Below are 24,231 nucleotides of genomic sequence, written 5' to 3'. Positions count from 1 at the left end.
CCCGCCCCGTCGCGCCCCGCCCCGCCAGCCCCACTAATCAGCTGCGGAGCCGCTGCAGCCGATCGCTTCTCTCCCTCTCGCCCAGCGCTGCCTGAGCACGCCTGGCGGCGGGGCGGGCCCGGCCGGGTACGCCGCTTCCCCGGCTCCCAGGTCGGCGGGCTCCCGCCTCGTCCTAGCCTCGTGGTAGCAGCGGGCCTGAGGAAACTGCGGGCGCCGTGCGGACAGGCGCCCTGGGGCCTCGCTGCTGCTGTCCGTCCTCTTCGGGCAGCGATAAAAGAGCCATACCCTCCCTCTGCAGATCAGGCAGCCCTTGGTTTACCACAGTTACTCTGCTGTCCCCGCGTCTGCAGCCGCTCCTTGCCCCAGCGCTCAGGCTCTCACGCTGCTTGTGGCCTCCACCGAGGCCCGATCCTAAGTCAGAATGAGCAGCAGAGATAACCTGAATACAACAGAAGTTGCTTAAGCATTCTGTTTCTGAGAATTTCTCCTAATTCTTATTTTCTCTTAAATTGGGCCACAGAAATGGTGATAGCACACCTCCCCCTGCAAGGACAGGCTGAGAGCTGGGGCTGTTCACCCTGGAAAAGAGATGGCTCAGGTGCCTGAGAGCAGCATTTCGGTATCCAAAGGGGGGCTGTAAGAAAGAAGGAGCCAGAGCCATTAGCAGGGGTTGCTGCGACAGAACAACAGGGCTCCCAGTTCAAAAAGACAGGGATCTCCTAGAAAGAGTCGAGTGGAGGGCCACAAAGATGATAAAGGGCCTGGAGCACCTCCCATAGGAGGAATGACTGAGTAACCTGAGTCTGTTCAGCCTGGGGAAAAGAAGATTGAGGGAGAATCTGATTAATGTTTATAAATCTCTAAAGGGAGGTGGGAGGCAAATGGATGAGGCCAGGCTCTTCTCAGTGGTGTGTAGCGATGGGTCAAAAAGCAATGGCCTAAAACTTGAACACAGGAAGTTCTGCACTAACATGCAGAAGAATTTACAGTAAGGGTGATGGAGCACTGGAACAGGTTGCCCAGAGAGGCTGTGGAGTCTCCTACAGAGAGATTCAAGACCTGTCTAGACACCTACCTGTGCGACCTGCTGTAGCATACCTGCTTTACCTGGGGATCAGACTCAATCTCCTGAGGTCCCTTCCAGCCCCTGCAATCCTGTGTGATTCTATGATTCTGTGGAATGATTTCAAACTAAATATTGTTGTAAATATTGACTTTTAAGGGTCCCTTCCAACTCAAAGTGATTGGAATTGCTGGATGCTGTATCAGCTTAATGTTTGCAACCTATAGCTTGTCATCGAATCCTGAGGCAGCAGTAATATACCAAATGACAGACAGCTCATTTGTTTATAAGTATCTCAGCCTCATTCCTACCACCACCAATTAACAACAGACATCTGGTGTCAGAGCATGGGCAATCACCACAATGGTATCATCTGAGCTCATGAAAAGCACCACAGCCCCAAATGCCAACATTTCTTCTCTTAAGCTGTCTGAAGCAGTCAATTATCACACACTGACAAACATTTAAGTAAAAGTACAACTATTAATACAGAAACAACTTCAGACTGTGAGGTGGACAATATTTCCGTGGCAAACCCTTCTGGTTTCACGTACTGAAAGTGGAACGATGCTGCAAATCTCCATGACCAAGGAAACAGCCATCAGCTCCATCAGCTGTGTCCTCCGCAAAAAAAAAAAAAATATTGAGAGAAAGTGCAGCCTGGTGAAACAGGGAGATACTTCTGCAGGGTGAACTGAAGTACACTCCATAACTCACCTCATTACCACAGATTACACACAGGTATGGTAGCTCTATTTTTAGGCTGCCACAATTCTAAGAGTACCTGAGGCTACTCGGACAAATTATGCACAAGCTGTAATTGCATGATGTTTTCCACTGGAATTCCTGCCTCTTACAGCTTACAAGATAGGAACCAGACCAGGACTGCACAAACAAAATTGTTTTTTTTGGGTTTTTTTTGTTTGTTTTTTCTTTTTGTCCTGACTTTTGAGTCTGACTGCTACCAAAATATGGCTTCAGCATTCCCCTTCTGTTGCTTCACAGCTTCCATCTATGTCCACCTGCAGCCTCTTTCCTTTTGCTATAAAGTGCTTTAGCAGATAGACGTAAGCTGGTCATCACTACCCTCCTCCCTCTTCCAGCACCCCACACCAATTCTTTATAGCCACTGTGAGAAGTTGTGCTACTGCACAATACATTGATTTGGGGAAATGACTCTGCTACAAGCAGATCTTTTGTTCTGTTGCATCAATTTGGTTACTTTAGTTAAACTTCTGGATCTGCTTTGCTCCAGGGCAATGTAACTGTACAAACAGAAATGTTACACAGGAAAAGGAATGAGCAGCAGAACTTTCAGAAGACGAATTGAAACCAGCAGACCACAAAACGTGACATGATCTTTGGGGCAGGTAACTAAGATTTAATTCTTGACATGATATTAAGCCATAAAATGGACATTTTAATGGGGGCTCTTTGTATACAATCAATTACAGTAATCAAAGGGAACTTAAGGAGACTAAAACCTCGGGCAGAGATCAGATTGAGAACGTCCTTCAAATTTAACAGAATACAAATATCTGAGCCCAAGGAATTGTTTGCAAGCTTAGTATTAATAGGATTAGAGAACTTTTATATAAGTCCAAGAAAGAGTACCAAAACTGTTTTGAAATGTTATTAGTTTATTAGAGATCTGATCTGACAACCTGAGAAATATCAGTTGCACACCAAACCCGCAGACTTTGCTAGAGTGATTTGGCAGCTCTGTGACTCAGTAATGGTTCGAGAACCACCAGCTCTACTTGCTTTACTACCTGTTTATACAAATTTTTAAGCCTCTCGAGTTGTAGAAAGAATACCACAGCAGAAGACAGCCATTTGATGATACAATGTGACTGCAATAACACCATGTGCATTTTCCACCAGGTTATCCTTCTCGTCTTAGTACTACCGTATTTTCCTCTTCCATACTTAACAAATGAGGAATGCTTCAGCAAAGTAAGGGCAAGAGACTATGGCCAATTCACACAAGGAAAACCTCACACCACCTACTTTCAGGCATCATTTCAAGTGCTCTGAAATTACTCCCATTATTCCCTGAAAAGCTTCTCCCTTCTGATTACAGTCTAAAGGGGGATTTGGTCCCATGCAACCATGCTGAATTTGTATGAATAAAATAGTGCATATATACTCTAAAAGGTAACAAGAGAACTACATAGACTGCTCCAAAAGTAATACCTCTTATTTATTTCCATGGAAACTACAACAGATACAAAGAGCACAATAACACTATTTTATATTGTCAGCTACCAAACACTGTTTTTCAACATAGCCACCACAATTAGCTGTGCATTTCTGCCAGCAATGAACAAGAGTTTGCATGCCATGCTCATAAAAATCTGCATGGCTGTCTGGAACATGGCTTGTCTTTCATGTAACTGTTGCCATCGCTGAAACGTACCACTCACTGTCTCACTGTGCTCACATCTACTGTTTGGTTCTCCATCAACATTCACCAAGCATCGATCAATGTCAATGAGTGCAATTTTTTCCTTATGGAGGAATTCAGTGACACACCTTTGCTTCATACGTGCTTCCAGGTCAGATGCCACTCTGTCCAATTGCCCCTCTGCAGCCATCTGTCACACAGCAACAAAAGGTAATAGAATATTGGCAGTAAGGTTTAACCTCTACTGGCATACCACCAACATCCGCCCCTGATGTCATGGGCTGACATCATAAAATAGGAGGCATTACTTTTGGAGCAGCCCTCATAGAAGCCACAGACTACACTGCAGACCTGTGCTCCTTCCATTGGACCAATTTAGCTATTTTTATATATATGAACTTCTCTGGCATTGTATTTGGAGCAACGCTGAGTTAAAGAACATTTGAAATCCAAGTCTATATAGAGTCAATTTAGGTCTCCCAAGAAAGAATGATTTTGCTCTTACAGAGTCCATCATGCAACATGCTACATTATCAGATGGCTTTTGCCCTCAGGGTTCGTGTTTCATTTCTGCTATATGTGAATAATTTAAGTGCTTTCAGAATCATATAGAGTTACATGCTTAAAAAAAAGGAAAGAATCCAGACCATTTCCCTATATTTGAAGGACCATTCAAAAAAGACAAAGCATATCTATGCACTGTGTGGTTTAACAACAGCTCTTCATTGTTGTGTGGTATCTGTAATCAGATTGTGAAGCAAACTCTTACAAGTGACTCCAGTATGAGTCACTGTAACAAAAAAAAACCACACTACTTCAGAACATTGAAAAGGATGAAATTTAATCTGCATACACAAACGTGCAGTTTCCCTATATACTGATACTATCTGATACACAACAGTATCAAATGAGTGGAAATATCTACTAGAACAGCTTCCAGCAGTGCAAGCTTCCAACAAGTGCCTGAGCAAGAGAATACACGCCACTTTTTTTTTTTTTTTTAAATAAACAGCTACCAAAATAAAATACTATCAACACTTGTTTTCAGTATATACCTGGAATGTTACTCCTAGGGATTGGGATTACACTGGATATGGAGCTTAAATAAAAATAATAATTTTACACAAACTACATGTCCGCTCACTCATCTCTCCAACTCAATTTTCTGTGTAGCCTTAGCACTGTGCCCTTTCAAAGCAACCGCCAGCAACTTTTTCTTCTGAGATTTCACACTAGTGCTGATGCGTTAGTGTTGCAGAAAATAACTTATCTTTCCTATCCCATTTCAGATTACATGCTCTTCAGTCTGGCTACTAGCAAGAAAACTGTTCCCTCGTTCTGAGCAAGACACGGAAAAGAAGAAAGTATTCTTAAGTCACATCAGCTTCATGGTGACAGTTCTGAAATGGCCAATGCATCAGGTTAATCTTAGGATATAGGAAAGGAGTCAAAGGATTTTGATATTTTATCTCGCAAGTTCTCTATTCAGTTGCAAATAAGACCTCAAATACTTGCATTTTTCAGGACAACATAAGAATGACCCAGGAATGCACATAAACTCATATTATTATGTTCAGATACTCAGGTGAGCATACATCAACTCTTTTTGTTTGCAAACAGCTGTCTATGTAGGTAAGTATGTGCAGACTTGTATTTATGTGTGTGACCTTAGCACATGCACCAAACCAGCGTGAGAAACGGCATTTCACTTGAAGCATTTAACCGTATTCCGCTTTCACGTCCCCTTTAAAATCCTCTCACTAATTTCTATACTGCTTCCTCACCAAGGTTTGTGCATTTCTGAGGGTCTCTCACTTTTTCAAGTTCTATACTTGTCTGTCCTTTGAAATGATAGAAAAGCAAGGCAAGAAGTCTACTGCACTAAAACTTCTTCAGGTGATTTTCTACATCCATATTTGCTGGTCTGATCTCTGAAATTACCCTTTCAGCAGTTACTGGTGACAGTTTCTTACATATTTTATACAAGTTTCTTTTTCACATCATCTTTCACTATCATTCTGTATATATATATATATATAAACAAAAAACTACACCAACATATCAATTTTTTTGAATATCATCATCTTTGTAGCTGAAGATTTCATTTTGAGAAGAGATTGTGATTTTTTTTAAAATCACTTGCTAGTATAAATATAATACATAAAGGAAGGTAACATAGCTGCATAGTCTAGCTTAAATTGATGGCTATTTCCAGGCTTCAGCGCTCATGACACTACTTGCACTGTCTTGCTAGAGAGGCAGCTTCACAACACAGTAAAACAAAACGACTACCTAAAAATGTCTAATAGAATCACGTAGATAACTGAGGTATCCTCAGAGAGAGGGGGAGAATGAGACTATAAAGCTTGAAATATTTTCCTGATCTTTCTTCAGAAAGACACTTCAGGAAAAAGTACCAGTTTGGTGTGGTGCTTTTTTGCTTTTTTTAAAATCCTTACATCTGTACCCTCCAAGTTTCCAATAACACACACAGTAATTCCTTTCACTCTGCAAAGCCAAAGAACATCAGCTTTGTTTGTTATTGCTAGTGAGCATGGAAAGAGTTGGCCTTTCACAACCCTCATCTCTCCCCCCTGGCCCCATTCTTTAATTTAAGATGAAGCTTGAAATGTATAAACTGGAGGAGAAACAAAGAAAACCTCTGGATTAGGTTTCTTGGGAGCTTGGTTCTGTTTAATTAAAAAATAACATATTGAAGTCTAGCAAAGCCTCCTCAATTAGTTTCACATTCTAGCAACACAAGTTCCACTCACCCGTTAAGATATTTATTCACAATATTCAGAGGCCAAGATATCTGCTTTTAAAGATTTATCTCCAGCTTTACTATACAGTAGTGTTGTGCAAAGTGTTTCTGCGATGCAGCATTCAAAAGTATGCACTGGTATTTCTATACGTAATTCTATTTTCATTCCAAGGTTACTACATTGAAAAAAAACTTACTGGCTACACAAAGATGCAGGTGTTTAAGCACCGTGAGACGTACAAATGCCAGCTACATGCTGGGTTCTTACTTAACAACAAATGAGAATGAGCTTCCACTTATGTACCAGGACTTCTGAGAAGTTGCTCTCCCTGGCCTTGAACTTTTGAGGGTAAGAAGAGCTACATACTTTGCCTTCAATAGCAAGCACTTTCCCACTTATTTGTGGCCTCTTGCATTTAAAACTAATGTTGTGCTCTGTGAGTTTATATTCCATCTCATGTTAAGTACCAGGGTAGGCTACAAAATCACTATTTTCAATTAAGACAGACAAACTTTATGATCCCACTAAATAGTTTTAAACTTAGCGTATTTCCCCTAGAACTCAGCACTAGCATTAAAATGGACCTTTTAGTAGAGAATAGCAAGTTGACATTGTAACAGCAATAACCAACAAAGCTTATCCTGTTATCTACCTAGTATCTTTATTCCAGAAAGCCAAATACTTATCCGCAAACATGACGTTACAGTTAAGATCCGTCAAGCTTCCAAGTGTTTTGACTAAGATAGTTTGAGAGGAATTTCAAAGTGATAGAACTAAAATGAAGGCTTTAAAACTAAAGGGGAAGAGGAAAAAAAATCCAGCAAAGCCCGCTTCCTTTCAATAGAACACTTTCCAGTTTGCCATGACTGTTAAACTGATACTCAAAGCCTATTATTTTCTATCAGCTTCGTGCTCCTAATACGTATTTTTGTAACACAAGGGAAGAGGTTCCAGGAGCATTAAAAGAAGCACTCAGGCACCAGGACTGTTTGCTACATTATGATACGTGGGTGGGTCATATTACATTCTTTTATTATTAAAATACTCAGGAATAATCCTTCTGCTGTAGGATTAAATTACCCTTTCATTTACTATGGATGGATGCTATAACCCTTGCTTTATCTGTTTAAATATAATATTAGATTTGTTTGAGGCACGTAATTTTCAAGTTAGGACAAGAGCAACGCGCTCCTTCTACAGTAACACAGCCTACTAGAACTGCTGAACGATCTCTTCAGTACCTTTATCTAGGTTTCTTGTTGAAAAAAAATCTTAGGTTTTATAAGTGACAAAACAGGTTCCCTTTGTTTACTTATTTTTATATAATTTCACAAAAACTAGATTCTCTTTACACGCAATTTCAGTAAAATCAAAATGTTTTGAGTTGGATTAGAAAGGAAGAAAAAACAGCAGCGTATTAAGGGAGCTTCCAAGTTTTGCAGGTGTAATTCTTAAGTGGAAAAATTACAGTTACACTTATTTCTAGAGATAGCAACAAGAGTACGCACAGAATCATAGAATGGATTGGGTTGGAAGGGACCTCAAATATCACATAGTTCTAACCTCTGGAACCATGAAGCTAACATAAGTTAGATTCAGATCAATGAGGACAGCACTGCAGTTGTATTTCCTTGTTTTTAAGGACTGAACTCAGCCAGACCATAACAGATCTAAATCCTGCCTTTCAGGATGACACGCAGAAATGAGCCCAGAGGAAGACAAGGCAGGAAATGACTCACTCACACCCTCGGACTTCTACTGTGCAACAGAAAAAATGTACCAGTTTATAGCTTAGTACACTTTAAAGTGCGAATATAATCTAACAGCATCCTCTGCACCTCTAACATCTTCAGCCATCAGTCACTGTGATGTATCCAGCGATCAATCTGCAGGCAAGCTCAGCATGAGTAGTAACTCAAAGCAGCAGATCAAGCTCCTGCAGAAATTGGTTCATACCATCCACTTCCTGTTCAGAAGACTCCGAACAGACTATCTGAGCATAGAGAAAATGGGTGAGATAAGCATTTAGAAAAGCTACGTATTTTTAGACAACTGTCACACATCAGCAGTGGGCAAGAGGAAGCGGGACATGCGGTGGCAGCCGTGCACGTGGCACACAGCACGCATCTGGAATGCTCCTGCACCTGGAGCTGCACAGAACCTCCACACAGCAGAAGTCAGTGCTCTCAGCGCACTGGTTTTTTTTGGTTGTTGTTTGTTCTTTTTTTTCTGGTGCCCAGATAAAACGCACTGCTCTCAGCACCAGCTCTTGCCACTGTCTGGCTAAGGCATGAGTTGGGAGTAATTTCTTTCAGTTATTCCTGCAAGGTGTCATTGCTCTTTTCCACTTAATAGATGAAAGCCAGAAAACTGATTCTGAGACAAGTGACTTTGTAAATCAGTTAGGATTACAGCTTTAAAAAAGTCAAATTGAGATTAACTTGAATGATACATCTCACTCAAATCAGCTTATACAAGTTTTTCTTCCAGTACTGTTACGAGCTTAACAATTCACTCCACAAAAAAACAAAGCATCACCTACATCCCAAACACTGCACACAGCCTCTTTGAAGAGCTCGCTTTCACTTTATCATATCCTGCACAGTGATCTGCTTAAGCGCAACTGATTTTGAATAACAGGAAGATTGGTTCCACCTGTAGTCACAATGTGATTATCATAGGAAACCACAGCTGGTAAATCCTGCTGATTTCTTTTCTTTTAGTACATCGCTCCAAAAAGAAAGTCCGTTGTGTCTCCAGCTGAATATATCCCAGTTGGAAAATTTTACTCTTGGTACCAAAAAATAATAGGGTTATAATTATTTTTTTCCCCTCTCAGAAACAAAATAATAAACACATGAACGACTGAAAAAATCTGAACAGTCTGGGTATGGAAGTACTGCCAACTTGTGCAATAGAAACAGTGTCGTATTAATGTGATCATCATGGCCAAGAAAGCTGCCTCAAGTGCCTTAGATGGAGCAGCAAGGGCAAAACAAATGAGGTGTATGGAGAAGGCTGGCTGCAAAGCCCCACTGCTGCCACTCTGCCTACTACATGGCTGCAGCCTGCTCCCGGAGCCCTGCGCTGACAAACTTGTTATCCACACTTACACATAAACCACTGTAGTTTTCCACTGCCTTGGAGGCAGGCGCACTGTTTTCATCATCGATGGCCTCACTCACTCCCCAGTGGTTTTGAATCCTTACCCATACAGGGAAAGAAATGAAGTCACCTCTTCCCGTGAAAGAAAGTACCACGGCTTCCAAAACAGAAACCCTTCTGAGTTGGGAAAGATGACAATACTGAAGTTAAAAAGCATAGCTACTTTTTATACTTAAGAAACTTCCATTAAAACCTCGAATATGGAATGCCTCCAGGCAGCAAATGAGTTCATAAAATATTCAAACCTGAATGTATGAGTAAAGACTGTTACTTGAAAGGCCTCACGTGATACATGTGCTGGATTTTACTGGTACTGATACTCAAAATAACAGAATTCCATTGAGCTCTTAGTGGAGTTTCCATGGTTAAAATTAAATTGAACTGTTTTCACAGGGGCACAGAACGTTTGGAGACAAATATTACGCACCAATTACAAAATGGATTTTCATATTACACGATGAGATAATACACTATTGAGATAAATAATTTCATTTAAACTGCGCCTTTGAGTAAGACAGCTGCAACATATCTGAGGACACAGCTAAAAGGTGACTTTCCTGAAGACTGATCACATGAGGAGACAATGTTACACAGAGATTAAACAATCTCATTTTTGAGTTTGTTAGTGAATTCTCTTAACAAAGAAAACCACTTCAAAAAACCTGCAAACATACAACATTTAACATCTGCTATTTCCACCACTGCTGAAAAGCGTTCCTGAAAGAAGTAATGGCCACAAAGTTCAGCCCTGTAGTCTATTTAGAAGGGAGGATAATTTTATTATTATTCACAGTGAAGTACTGTCATCTGACTTCCAGTGCATTCTGACACAACAACTGCAAAAGCATCTGGCTTAACCAGTTCTGCTCAAGCAGGATTCCGGAGGATAATAGATACAAGAAATTAATTATGCAAACCTCCATTGTAAATGCACTTACAATTTCCCAGATGAGATTACTTGTTCTGGCAGCTTTTAAGCTTTAAAATACTTACTTGGATAAAATCTACACAAAACTTCGCAGTGACGATGCAAAGCAACCCAATCTTTGTCTAAGACAATGCTGATTCCTTATCAAAACAGTAATATTCGTGTATATTGTCAGCATTCACAAGTAGGCCAAACACCAACTTAAATGGAACGATTTTAATTCCCACATCATCAAAATCGAGTATGATCCTATGTCTTCCACTCACTAGCCAAATAAGTGAGTGTTCTTAGAGGAGTATTTGTTAAGACTTGAGAAGAGGCCTACGTGCACAAAATCTGTCTGACCATTCTTTCGGTCAGAAGTCAGAGGAAAACAAAAGGCTACTTCTTACAGACAGCTCCTAGATCAGCCACCTGGAGCTGCAGTATAACGATGTTCAGCTTGTGAACTGCCACTATAGTTTGAGAGTCTGGAGTTTTCATCATTTATTTACTTCAGAAGTAGAAGGCAATAAGAGCTAGAAGTTCTACAAATGGCATTTCAGCACTTCACAGTTCAGTTAGGTTTTTTTCCTGTACTTCACACACACACACACACACACACACACACAAATCTTACAACTTCTTTCTTACACATTTCTTTCAAACCCACATGAAATTATTATGGCTAAAGTATGAGAACAATGTACAGTAAGAATGCTTTCAAAGACTGTTCCCTTTAAACAAGCCTAAAAACTGTACACACAAACACAATCCTTATCTTTCAAAAGACTACCTAAGTTTGCAGTTAGCTTAGTTCATCTCATTCTGGGAAAAGAAAAAAAAAATCACCCTTCATCCATATAATGAAGTTATCAAAAGATGAAACCATGAACATACCAATGAAGTCACAAGCTCTAATTAGCTGACCTGGCACAAAGGATTCCTTTGATGTCTGTCCAGAAGCAAAAGAAGCTGACTTGAGAAACGGCTGCTCCATGACTCAGTTACCACAGCTCCTGCGCACAAAGAGCTTCGTACCAAGCAAGTATGATCAGATTGATCTCCCCAGATATGTTAAACCTGAGGACTGATAACCACAGTTACTACTACAGTTAGTGATTTTGTGGCATCTTAGATAATCCAAAGGACTTTAAATAGTCTCAATAAGTTACATACCACTTGAGTTGTTCTTTTTTTGGTGTTTCTTTTTTTTATTTTGTTGGCTTTACTTTTTGTTGGCTTTTTTTTGGTCAAATGGGAAATTACAGTTAAAAAAATATGATGAAGAATTTAAGATCTTTACTCAGTCCAAGATTTTGCAACAGGAACACTACACTCCGTAGCCATACAGACTGAGTCCTAAATCTGTGGGTTTCTGAGTACTTCACAACATAGACAACAACACTGAATTTCAAGGACAAGGACTCCATGGTATACGTATTTTTTTCCTTGAAAAGAATCAGTAAGTCAAGTCTGAGCAGCCAAACACTGGAACGGTTTTTACTCAAGAAACAAGTATTTCAGGTACCCAGTTAATGTCCAGCACCAATACAGGTGAGAACTGGAACAGCAAGAACAGGCTGGAGAGAAAGGCACATTCTTCCCTTCCACCCTTTCCCAAGCTTGAGGAATCTCAAGTAACAGAACCTCTGAACCCTGTCAATTTTCTGCCACTAGTAAATTGGTATGAGACCCTTTAACAGAGCACTAAGTATCTCTCCAGTACAAAACCAGACAAATACCCAAGAGACAGAGCAATGAGAAGCTGGTTACAAGTGCATGCCAACACACACTTCTTTTGTACATCATCTCAGCTGTGCATTAAGAAGCAAGTCTGCCAGAGAGCTATGAATGAAATGGGGTAATCCTGCACACACAGAAGTCAGAAGGAATAAAGTTTAACATGAGCAGGAAGCTACACCAATGTTAACTTGTGGCCACCAGCACATCAGCAATGTCTGACTATTTCTCATCAAGTTTGTATACATCTAATCGTGTCATAGAATCAGAAACTCTATGACACAGAGTGACAGAAAACTGTAGCTACAAATCACTACATTGGCTCAAGACATCAACATACTACAGAGTTCAACCCTTCTGATTTTCCATAATGTCAGAAAAACTGGCTCTCCCTTTTCTCCCCCCAGTTTGTTTTTTTCCAAAATTTGTGTATAGGATCTTACAACTTCATGTTAAAAGAATACTTAAATTTCAAGTTAGTCCCTGCTGCCTAGGTGGTACTTTCCACACGGGCTGCATACTCTGTATACATCCCTCAATACGCAGAACTGACAGCATTCAATGAAAAATTATTATGTTACCTTCATTACTCTGGGCACTACAGCTCCCAGCACAGCACTCAAGGCTCAGCTCTCCTAAGGACAGGTTTGTATAAGAGCGTTCCACAATGTTTCCCATAATACCACTCCACATAAGACAACATGGTTGTCACGAAACAAAGGTGATCAAGATACATAGCGTCAAGCTCCAACACATAAACAACTGTGTATCTGCAAAGGATTGGATTCTAGGCACCTAGCATTTACAGTGAATTTCATACATTGTAACTTCCATTCCACTGAGCTTCAAGAAAGACACCAGCACTTCTGGAGAAAAAAAATAAGCTCAATTTCAAGTAAAGCATACATGAAGTGCAGACAATTAACAGCCACCTGTAAAAATATAGTCTTGGTATCTTGTTTCATGTCCCATGGGAAAAAGTGCAGACACCAAAATCTTTTAGTAGGACATTAACCATTTACCTTGACCAGAGACACCTTCTTCTGCCCCAAATCTCCATTTCAGCACATCCACCCAAATACTTCAATATAGATCTTTCAAGCACCTACTCTTCCAGCCTTTGAAATAAAATACAGGCCTCAAGGCAGAAACAGAGACAAAAGCATCTGTTCTTCTGGCCTAGTACTCTTTTATTCACAAAGGAGAAAGAATGGCTGCTGGCCAACAGGCATTGTTCCAGCGGCCTTTCTGTCACCTCCTACCATTACACAGTCTCAGATTCTTTGGGCACAATTCACATTGCTAAAAGCATGCCTCTGAGTGGGCTAAAACCTCTGCAAGGAAGATGTTACTTCGTCATTGGCAAAGAAATCTACCAGGGGTAACCTACACTGCACGGTGCTTTTGGGTGCTGGTGAGGCTGGATCAGTTATTTACAGCACTACCCAAGTCTCAGAAGTTGTACATTTCAAAAATAGCTTCAGGAAAGCTGTAAGTAAATCAGGAAGGGTTGGTTATCGTCATCCAAGGGACAATTGTTTCAGCCTTGCAATCTTGCCAGAAACTCACCAATGGTTGTTTGCCATATCAGACAGGTCTTTAACAGCTTTTTTTCTTTTTAAACACATTTAATATAACTGAAGTTGTGAGTATTCAGTATTCCTAGAATACTGCAATGTAAGATAGTTTGGATCTCAAAGAAAAAACACAGAATGCTAACAAATTATTTATCCAGGATTCAAAGAAAAGGTGATGACCACAATTAATACAGTTAGGTGCCAGAGTGCTGCATCAGAATACTGATTTTGGACACATTTGGAGAAATGTGTCATCAGAAGATGAACACTTGAAAACTTAACTTTAGACAAGCTGTAGATAAGGTTGCAACAGTTGATCATAGTGATGACTTCAAAAAGGTGCTATAGCTGCACTTAAACTGACAGCCTAACTACAGGTAACAACAGTCACATGAGATGCACGGATTTCCAGAACATTCTACCCTGATTTAAGCAGCACAGTCCTTCAAATAAACATTCTCACTTCACACACAGTAGCTGGTTTTGAAGTTCTAGCTACGTGCTCTCTTTCTATGTACACCTTTTTATCCCCCAGGTGGTCTGAACAAGGAAGTGAGAACATGAAGCTTCCGATACCAAAAGAAATACGATAAAAAAAAACTCAAGCATCAGCCTATAAACAATCCGAAAATCCCAGATCAAGTGAGAAAGACAGGAGTAAGATATTTACTTCTTAAAGAAAGAGTAGCTCAGGAATTATTGGCCACACAGATAGATTTCTGCTGATTTTTCCTAACTGGGAAGGCAGGTTATTTGAATCCTTAGCTATGCAAACAGATTTATCTGTAGTCAGGACAACTCTCTTATACGTTGTTACATTTTAACATAGCTAGAACACTATAGCTTAGATGTGACATACAAAGACAAAGAAAAAAGGATTTCAGTTTTTTTCATTCCCTTATGACAAGCTAGGGATGACCTGAAAAGATGACTATTTTTTTTTGTATAACCTCTTTGCTCCCCACCACAATCCCACTTTCAAAAACAGCTACCTAAAATTTGACAAATCACGGACCTAAAAAGCTTACTACTTGAAAACACAAGCATCAAGAACGTATTACCAAAAAAAAAAAAAAAAAAAAAGCTAAAACTAGTTAGCTGGAAATGAAAATGGGGAAAAAACCTAAATTCTTAGGGGGTTATGAAGTTTTTAAAAATTTTTCTATTCAGGGAACTACTTCAATAAATTTCAACACACACTCCCATCTGAACTATTCTGTACTAGGAATGAAAGAAAAATTCTATTTCACTTGCTTACCCTGACTGCATTATATTTTTCCAATACCTCAAGTCAGTAACTGAATTTTCAGCAAGGCCCACACACAGAAAATTTCAACTCCAAATAGCAAGCACTTTAGAAAACAAGGAATGGATGAAACCAGCATTGCAACAGAACTTTCAGGTACTCTACCACATCAATGGTACTCTGAGTTCATGCATTTCTAATGGCTTTTTAAGCACAAATAAGCAAGGCCCCAAAAGAATGCAGTTTCCCCTCAAACACCAATGAAAGCTGGAATATGCCAATGAAAACTGAAAGTTGCTCAAAATACCTACCAAGCTTGATAAAAAAAAAAAAAAAAACAACAAAGATGCATTCTTATACTTCAAATTCTCACATTAAATGCTTTATACCAAAATGGTATTATTTTCATAGAAAACTCAATTTTATAACAATGTAAAACACACACATCTGAACTACATTCTGTTACAACAGAAGTAAAACAAAAAAACCATCTTCAATATTGCACAAGAAATTGGGCGCAACTCCTCATACAAACAGGCTTCACAGTTATATACTTATCTGTATACGATACAGATCATAAACTTAACTGGATTCTGCACTCCTTACTACTCCTAATATAGAGTTAAAGGAAATACCTTTTGTATTTTTTTTGGATCTTTCTGTGAGTTTTCTCTGAGGGGTACTTTTCCAAACAACTTCCAGCCCACATCATTCTGTTTTTCAAATCTTGCATTCTGCTTTCTGGTAAACAAATTCCTACAAAAAAAAAAAAAGAAAACAGTTTGATCAATAAAAAAGGGATAATTAATTACAACAGACAGAAAGACAGATAATTGGTCAACCTTATTCACCCTCAACCACATATTCTAGCTGCTGTTGTGGTGGCAGGGACTGATTCTCACCCTCAGGGGATACGTTACACAGCATTGCCAGCATGCTAGGCAATGGACTTGGCTAAGTAAGAATTTTAACAGCTAAAGAAGTTGGTTTTTTTTTGCTTTTTTTTTTTTTTTTAATAACTTTCTGAGAGTAGTCTACTTTTTTAGCCTCCCTCTACAACACTCATCCTGAGTCTTTTAAAGTGAGACTAAGAAACAAATCTCTCGCTATGGAAATGTTCTCTATCCACCTGTTACAACAGACTACTAGCAAAAAATCACAAAAAGGTTGCAGACACAGAAGCCTTCTACTGTATTTGATCTGTTTTTATAAAAAGATTGTTTTCCTGAATAACCTTAAAAGCAGCTATCAAAACACATTAACCCTATTCCACCTAGCCAAAAGCATTCTCACTTCTTCAATCAGCACACAGCTACAGCACCTTCACACTACAGCTGCTTCCAGTCTAGCACTATTGTTTTTCCTCACTTACAATCACTACTCTAACGACCCTAGCAAGCATGGACTGTTTCTTATTCATTAAGTCTGGCAGGTTGGGAAATAAAAACTATACTGAACATCACATGTTCCAAATATGCTGAATGCAAGTCCACAACAGGAAAGGCACGCACAAAAAAAGAGTTATTTTTTCAGGCCACCTTGGCTCAGCTAACACAAACAGCATCATGGGGACACCAACAGAGATCAAACTGCTGGGAACAGAGGAGAAATGTTTAAGAGGAGGAAAACAACTGAGACACAAGCGTAGGGTGCATAGAAATGTATTTTGAAGTTAATAAGGTGCGCTGCCATCCTTATATAGGTCTATATTTACACTAATGATCACATGCTTCAGTATCACAAGGGTACAGTTACCTTGAAACCCAAAGCAGGAACAGATTATCATATTAAAAGGTAAGACCAAGGTGGCTAGGTACAGAAATGACACAACTCAGTAACAGCTGATGTCAAAGCTAAGTATTAAGAGTAACTACACTTCTACAACGTATGTAGCTTTCCCTCTAACTCCTGTGACAAAATAAGAAATAGGATAAAGATGCAGGGGAGACAGCAAGGAAAAGAGAAACCGGCTGCCATCCAGCCCTGCTCCCTCTCCTCCCTTTTTTGCCCCAAAGTGTGAAATCATAATTCCACAGGTAAATTACTGGATCAACAGCATGGATTTGCTGCATCTCTACAACTAACATGCTCCATTTCAGCTATGGAGCTCTCCAGTAGTTCATCATTAAAGTTATAATGCTACTTAAAAATGTATAAGCTAATTAGAGCATTAATCAGCAAGTTCAGCTATACTGCTGCCACTACAACTGCTAGTGCTGGGAAAAGAGACCATCATAACAGCAACTTCAAAGGAAGGTATCTCAGTTGGATTTGCTTTCTTTTCTTCAGCAATTCCTTGACCTTAACAATATAAGAATCCATTTTCTTCGAGTTAGTACCTCGAAGAGATTAGGTGCATATCTTTTTGAACCCAGCCCAAGTTCAACTACGAAAGACAGAGATTATGAATTTAAAGGACTGTTTGAGACAACTACCAGGGAAATAAAACTTAAAAGGGACAGATGTGAGGTTTTTGGGGATATCTGTGTTTTTATTTGTTAATTTTTGAAGAAAAAAATTCAATGAAGTTCTAAAATATACCTAAAAAAGGGAAGGAGGAAAACATGACAGCAGTAACATCACCAAAATCACTCCAGAAAAATATGATTCACAGCACAAGACAGGTTGGTTGTTCTTGCTAAAAGGCTACTACTCAGGAAGTGAGAAACTCCACTGATGACTACAAGCCAGCTGCAGAGCAAACCAGAACACCCGGCACAGCTGTGAGCCACCCAGGGAGGCACACCTGCATGGTGCTTCCCTGCACATTCAAATCCTCTTTTGCAAATAAAAGCTTCCAGCACAGTTTGTCAGAATGGCACTAACATGAAAGTTAGAAGAGCTGGCAATTTTCTTCCGTATCTACCCACACTAGAGGCTGCTAGCAAGTGTCTATGCAAGCAACAACATCCCCAATCTCTCTAAAGAATTCTAAGAAGGGCAGCAGGCTGCAATACATCTTTATCTTCACAGCAGAATAAAGACAAATTGGGATGATGAAGCGTAATAGCTCTCAGCTGGAAGTGTTGCTGTAAGACTACGAGTGAAAAGTCCATCTCAAGTAGTTGCTTTGAATTCAATTCAGCAGTCCTAACCGTTTCCATTTAGAGGCTGCACCATAGTACAGCTTATCTAGCAGATGGCATGATGCTGTTCAGCTCATTGTTTTCCCTGTCTGTGGGACTTCTGGTGCAAGTTCCAGGGCACCAGGCAACTCTTTCTCTCTTTGAACTGCAAAGCACTGGTAGTGCAATCTTTTTATTTAATAAAAAATGAAATGAAAGGACCTGGTGTGGTCAACATACAACTCCCACTCTGTACAGAGCAACTCACTCTGCCTTTTCATCTTTTTCCCCGCCCTCTGCCTACATCCTGCATTTTTCTGGCATCCACACTCTTGTTACGCTCCAAGAAGCATCCCGACTTCCAAAAGACACAGCGCTATCAGAAGCCATAAACTGGCACAATCAGATGCAGAACTATCAACTACAACCAGTTCTTCTAATAAATTGTAACATCACTGACGTGTCTTGAGTTTTATTCATATTTTATATGTATATAATTTTTATTTTTATTTTTTACACATATGCACGTACATACGTACATATATAAGAGCAAACAGTTCTTAGCAAAAGCTTTCATTTGTCTGCTACCATAACACAAAAAGGTTTTCTTCCTCCCACACTTAGCTCCATCAGATTAAAACAAAAAAACCCAATAGACTACTGAATAGCTTCACTCCTGAGTAAATACAATTCACCAAATAACTTAGCTCTAAAGGTGACATGGTTAAGGAGACTACAATTAATGGAAAATGCAGAGTAATGAGGAGCAAAAATTCTTCATTTGCAAAAATAGAACTTTTCACTCCAAAGAGAAACTCAGAAATCCTAGGGTTAAAGATTCTAAAATTTAATTACAAGTGCTTTAAGACAGAAGCTCATTTGAGATCTTAAATGTAAAAAGGGTTGGCATGCCTGGAAAGAAAAGATCACGTGCTGATGATTATCTCAGTCTCACTGCCTTCTTCACAATCATTAGAGCACATCATGCTGATTTACAGCGGGGATATTAACAGGAATCTCTGACACAATACATTATGTCTGCTGTATCATTACTGCGGAACCATTAAAGTGTCGTGGGTTTCATCTGCATTCCCATCAAACACATGAACTATTTTACACGAAATGTCTGCAGCTCCTTATTTTAGCACAGAAGTTAACTATTTCAAATACATTTCAAATATAAAATGACTTTTTGCACCGTCCCTTAAAAACACCATTTGGCACCAAAGAAAAGTTTAATCTCTTGTTTTAATTGAGCTGCAGAAATAAGAAAGTTACCTGACTGGAGAGAACTGAATTACAGCTCCAGAGTGTTTACATACATGCAAATAACACCCTGAGACAAAAGAGAGGCTCAAAATTCTTTCCCATGAACATGTACATACTGCACCACTATCATACACTGATCTGCCCAACTGCTTCTTTTGTGGGGACTAGTGGAATGTAATACTGATAGCCACGTTCAGCAGTGTCAGGGAAAACTTATTCCTGAGTGCAACACGAGAAGCACTTCACTTTGGTTCTATAAGCACTGTTGAGGTAAAGTTACTGAATAACTGCCATACAGACACATTACACATCCATATATTGCCATTATTTTTGTCACCTTCCACATTGTCATGGTCACGCTGAAGCCTTAAACAAAGAAAAAATTAAAGAAATATTCGAACCACATCAACTAGTAGCCAAGCCAAACCTATCCATATAGCATATGTTACAGCTTTTTGAAGTTTGTATTTCTAATCAAACTTCAGCATCATGGCCAAAGCAGAAAGTCCACTCTTTAACTAAAAAAAAACCCAGTCATGGTTTAAAAAGCTGGTTACTTTTAAAAAGACAGATGCTGTAAAGAAACATGCATGACGGATCTAACCAGAGGCAGACAATGACCCAACCCACACACAGACTGAGGCAATAAAGTTCACCCAAAATTCACGTGTAATAGCGTGTACATTTTTTGTTAAGTGTTAAAAACCTCATACAGCATTTCCTGCTCATGCACGCTCCATTCAAATTTTAATTAGTCTTCCAGTTAAAATGATTATTTTCAAGACAAAATAACTGGAACAGTCGTGTGAATTAACAACTGGAAGAACTTACCAGCCTTAGGAAGAGAACAGATGAAAGACAAGGCCAGTGAAGCAAGTTCAGAAGGTTCAGATTTTGTAGGACAGAATTATCTTCCGAAGTAATTTCAAATGAGCATCAAACTTGTGTGTACTCTCTTAAGAGGCAAGGAAAAAAAAGAGGCAAATCGCATTTCCTTCGGCTGCTTCTGGAGGAAGATCCCGAAATTTCCTGCATCTCCAAATTAAGTGTGAAGAGATCACTCAGGTCTTGAGCTCCTCAGTCTATGCAAAGACAGTCAAACTGGAATGCAAAATCAACTTTCTAAAGTGTAAGGAGATACTGCTCGTAAGAGCTGGGTAAACCCCTATGTTCAGCACACAAGCAATGTATAAAAGAGACGCCTACGCAGATGTTACTCCACAAGGCACCTAGAAACCTACACTGAAACAAGGAATTTTAAGCAATGTACAGCACCTATGAAGCAAAAAGTATATGAAGAGAAACCGTACTAAATATTTGTTGCAGAGTGAGCAAAAGCATCCAGCCATCTTTCCTGGTATAGTACATATTCAACTGACACTTTGGGAAAAACACCCACCCCAGATCACCTCTCAGTCAATGTACGCTTTACAAATACACACACACACACACACACATCAGAACAGAGCATAATCAAGAAACATCCAAGTATTCTGGCCATGGAAAAGAACCTTCAACAACTAGTTAAAAGCTAGGCTTTGAGTAAGAGTCCAAATTCAGACCTAAAAGCAACATTTGCAGAATTTTATCTCAGATCGCCAAAGGCCAAGGTAAAGGATCAACAATGCTTGATTTATAGATTAAAAAATCCAAAAGAATTAGACAGTCTAGAAGTAGACTTCTCTGATAACAAATCATCTTTTGTATATCAAATTTTACAATTAAATTTCCAACCACTGACACTCTGGCACACTGGGTGTGTTCAGTATGCTCCAGAAAAAAAAATCCAAGAAAACCAAAGTTTAATAAACTAAAAATCAAGAGGACTACTGTGTTCTGCATGTACCTCTTTTTCTTAGAGGCCATCCCTCATTTCAGAAGAACACAAAGCAGAGCTGCTTGTACAGAAGTGCAAAGACTTGAAACAATAAGGGAGCCTAATCTCAAATGTTTGGCAGTACTGGCTGGCTGCAGCAAAGTAAGAAATATTTTGCGTGGGGATGATGTGCAGTGCTGATCTAGCATGCAAATTCTGCTAACTTCTCAGAAACAGGAGTTTCTGCCAGTTAGGACTCCCATACAGAAGCAACTTTTGGATCTAAGTTCATACTATTAGATTCAATTAACTATAAATAACAGTTCTTTACCAGTTGGCAAAATTCCCAGTTATTCTAATGTTATCAGAATAACCCAAACTTTTATTCCCAGAGACTGAAAGAGAAATTCATTGTAGGTCTAAAGTACCACTGCTACACAAATCACAGGCCAGATGAATATATGAAATGCCACTCCAAGCAAAAAAATAAGCCTGAGTCAGCAGTAAAACCTTCCAGCAATAAAAAGACTGACTGTAGACTGGCTTCTGTTACCAGATCAAGAGAGAAATGATTAAAAGCCCTACTTAACTGCAAGACTACCTGTGTCTGGTTTGGGGCCCCTGGAGTAAAATAAAGATCAAAATCTGGAGGCAGTCCATCTGATGATCACTACAATAGCTGGGTGCTGAAGCCTATACAAGTGGAGATGCTGAGAGAGGTGCTTCTATTAAGGCTGGATGACCATCCTCAAAGATGCACACAGCCAACGTAGCAAGCTGTGACAAGATACATTTCAACTGGATAAAAGGAAAAACTGGAGTGTCAGTGGCTCAATCATGGACCACAACATCTTGCGAAGGCTCTGGTACCTCTACACTTGGATATGCTCACAGCTGACCACACAAGGCCCTGAGCAATGTGGGCTGCCACTGAAGTCAGCCCTGCACTGAACTGGAGGTTACACCAGATGGCTCCAGAAGTCCCTCCCAACCTGGACTGCTCTGCAATTCTGTGTTTCAGGAACACTACAGGTCAGGATGGAAAGTTCAAGCACTAACTACATAGATGCAGCCTTACTCATGGTTGTTACCAAGCTCTTGCATTTGTTCTGTCCAGTGTCAGAGTGAGACATGAGCAACTCTTCACCTACTGTGCCATTTTAAAATTATTTTTCTTACAGTATGGCTTGAAAACCTTTGAAGTAGTTTTCTTAATGCCTTCAAAGCAATGCTCATAATGGATACCTGCTTAAAACAACAGTGTAGCTAATGCCTATACTGAGATCAACAGCACAGGAATAAGAATTCTTTAATTTCTTTTTTTTTTTTTTTTTGGTTTGCCATGCAGCAAACTCAACATCTATTCAACAAAACACAGATTATCCAGATCAAGGCCTAAAAACACCTATCCCTGCTCTAGGAAGTCCACAGTCTCCACACACTATTTCTACCAAACAAGTCTTCGTCCACACACAGAATTTTGGTGAAAGACCATTTCTTGTGGGAGCCTTTTAGCATCTGTTTTTAAATATCTTATGTGGAATCCGATTTCCCCACAGATTATGTTGCACTGGTAACGGTATTCAAAAAATCAAGGAGAGAGAATACAGTAACTATTTATTTTGAGGGAATTTCCTAGGTCAAAGTAACAGTGGGTTTTTGTGGTTTTTTTTGTGGTTTGTTTGGTTTTATGATTTCTGAACATAGGATTAACTTCAAACAGTTGACATTACTGATAAGGAAGCAAGGAAACAAAGTCAGCTGAACATTCAATGTTCCTTTGATTAGATAGTGTCACATGGCAGTGACTGTGCTGATGCCTTCCTCTTTCCCAAAGCTCCTCAACCCCACTATTCACAGCTCCTTTTAACACAGAGAATCATGAGAAAACTTCATGCAAATTAACTGAAGATACAAAGGCCAGCTCAACCACTAACTTTCTAAGCAATCCCAAAGACAATCAAAATGAAGGCAGAATTCAGCTCCAGTCACCTGACATGAAGTTTTACATACAACTATGAAAATGTACATAATTCTCACTTTTTCCATTCAAAAGCAAACGTATAGAATTGAACAAGTGCAAGCTATCGGAAAGGCAGCCTCACACGGGGGAAAAGAGAAGGACAAGGAATGGACTAAAAAAAAAAAAACCAAACATTATAGCTGAATGTTACAAGCAATACACGGTGCTTACCGTGCTAACAAAGCACGCTTGCTAGCCGGTGCTAGACTCTCATAATTCTTCCCACCAGCCACTAAAAAAAAAAACTACTTCTTTCATAAATAGTAATTGGATTGCATTAAATCCTTGCTTATTGCACCACTGCTGGGAAAACAGAAAACAAAACACCAAAGAACTGCCATGCAGATCTTCACCTAACTCCCATAATTAAGAAGCAGTTTCAACAAGCCTCTTCAATTTTGCTGTTGAACAGCTGAAAAGTTTCTCACAAACAGGAGTGTAAATAAAGAAGATTTTATCTCTAAAAAAAACTTCCATTTCTGAAGAGCAGCATCTCAAAGCAGATTTAACGCAAAATTTAAGGAAGAAATAATACAACACAAATTCTCAAGTGTTACTATTCCATGCGTAAGGGAAAAAAATGGATTAAAATTTACAAGGACAGTTTAAGTTCAGCACCTAGTGGAGAACAGGCCACATGACAAAGTTCCCAGCTTCATACAGGGAAACAGAAGACAGAAATTCTGGAACCTATATCACATCATTTTCAACAATTTTCGGCTTTCTTTATCAAAAGATAAGGTTATTATCATTGCAGAACTCCAACTTTGCATCTAGGAAAGATTTGCTTTTGGAAGTGTTTATTTCAGGAAAATTCTGTAACTTATGTTTTGTTCTCCAGAGATACTACAGTAAAAACAAATTAGGGGAGGCCAACTAATTGTTTGTTTCAAACAGACGAAGTGGCTTTCAAGTAAGGGGCATCAAAACCACACTGATAACCTGGAAGCACATGTTTTTTGCCTTCCTCCTTCCCAACAATCTCTTTCCAGCCCTTTCTGATCAACATTACTGACAACAGTCAGTTCAAAAGGTGCCCAGCTAAAGCTGTGGGGCAGGATGAAGCTGCAACCAAATTCCCCTGATCCTTCTAGCAGGTGAGTGAGTCTCAGGAGATCTAGTTTACAGCCTCTAGTCTATTTAATAGTCTTTTGTCATGGTTTTATGATTTTTGTTATCAGTATT

At 39.5% G+C, this 24,231-nt stretch overlaps 1 protein-coding gene and 1 long non-coding RNA gene across 4 annotated transcripts in view; one reads left to right on the top strand and one right to left on the bottom strand.

The window, feature by feature from the left end:
• Positions 1–13,066, top strand: part of LOC110397866 — a 16,582-nt gene extending 3,516 nt beyond the window's left edge. The window contains exons 2-3 of the long non-coding RNA XR_002438021.1: positions 2,319–2,433; positions 2,948–13,066. This is a non-coding gene — a long non-coding RNA (uncharacterized LOC110397866). The remainder of the gene's footprint in view (positions 1–2,318; positions 2,434–2,947) is intronic.
• TBC1D14 (TBC1 domain family member 14) overlaps positions 1–24,231 on the bottom strand; it is a 67,879-nt gene that overhangs the window by 32,347 nt on the left and 11,301 nt on the right. For all 3 annotated transcript variants that reach the window (XM_021394797.1, XM_021394798.1, XM_021394799.1), the window contains exon 3: positions 15,509–15,629. In XM_021394797.1, the coding sequence (XP_021250472.1) occupies positions 15,509–15,629 (121 nt within the window). The remainder of the gene's footprint in view (positions 1–15,508; positions 15,630–24,231) is intronic.

The sequence above is a fragment of the Numida meleagris genome, chromosome 4 (genome assembly GCF_002078875.1).
Source record: "Numida meleagris isolate 19003 breed g44 Domestic line chromosome 4, NumMel1.0, whole genome shotgun sequence".
Classification (NCBI taxonomy): domain Eukaryota; kingdom Metazoa; phylum Chordata; class Aves; order Galliformes; family Numididae; genus Numida; species Numida meleagris.
Note: the sequence above shows the minus strand (reverse complement) of the source record. Positions and strands in the feature narration are given on the sequence as shown.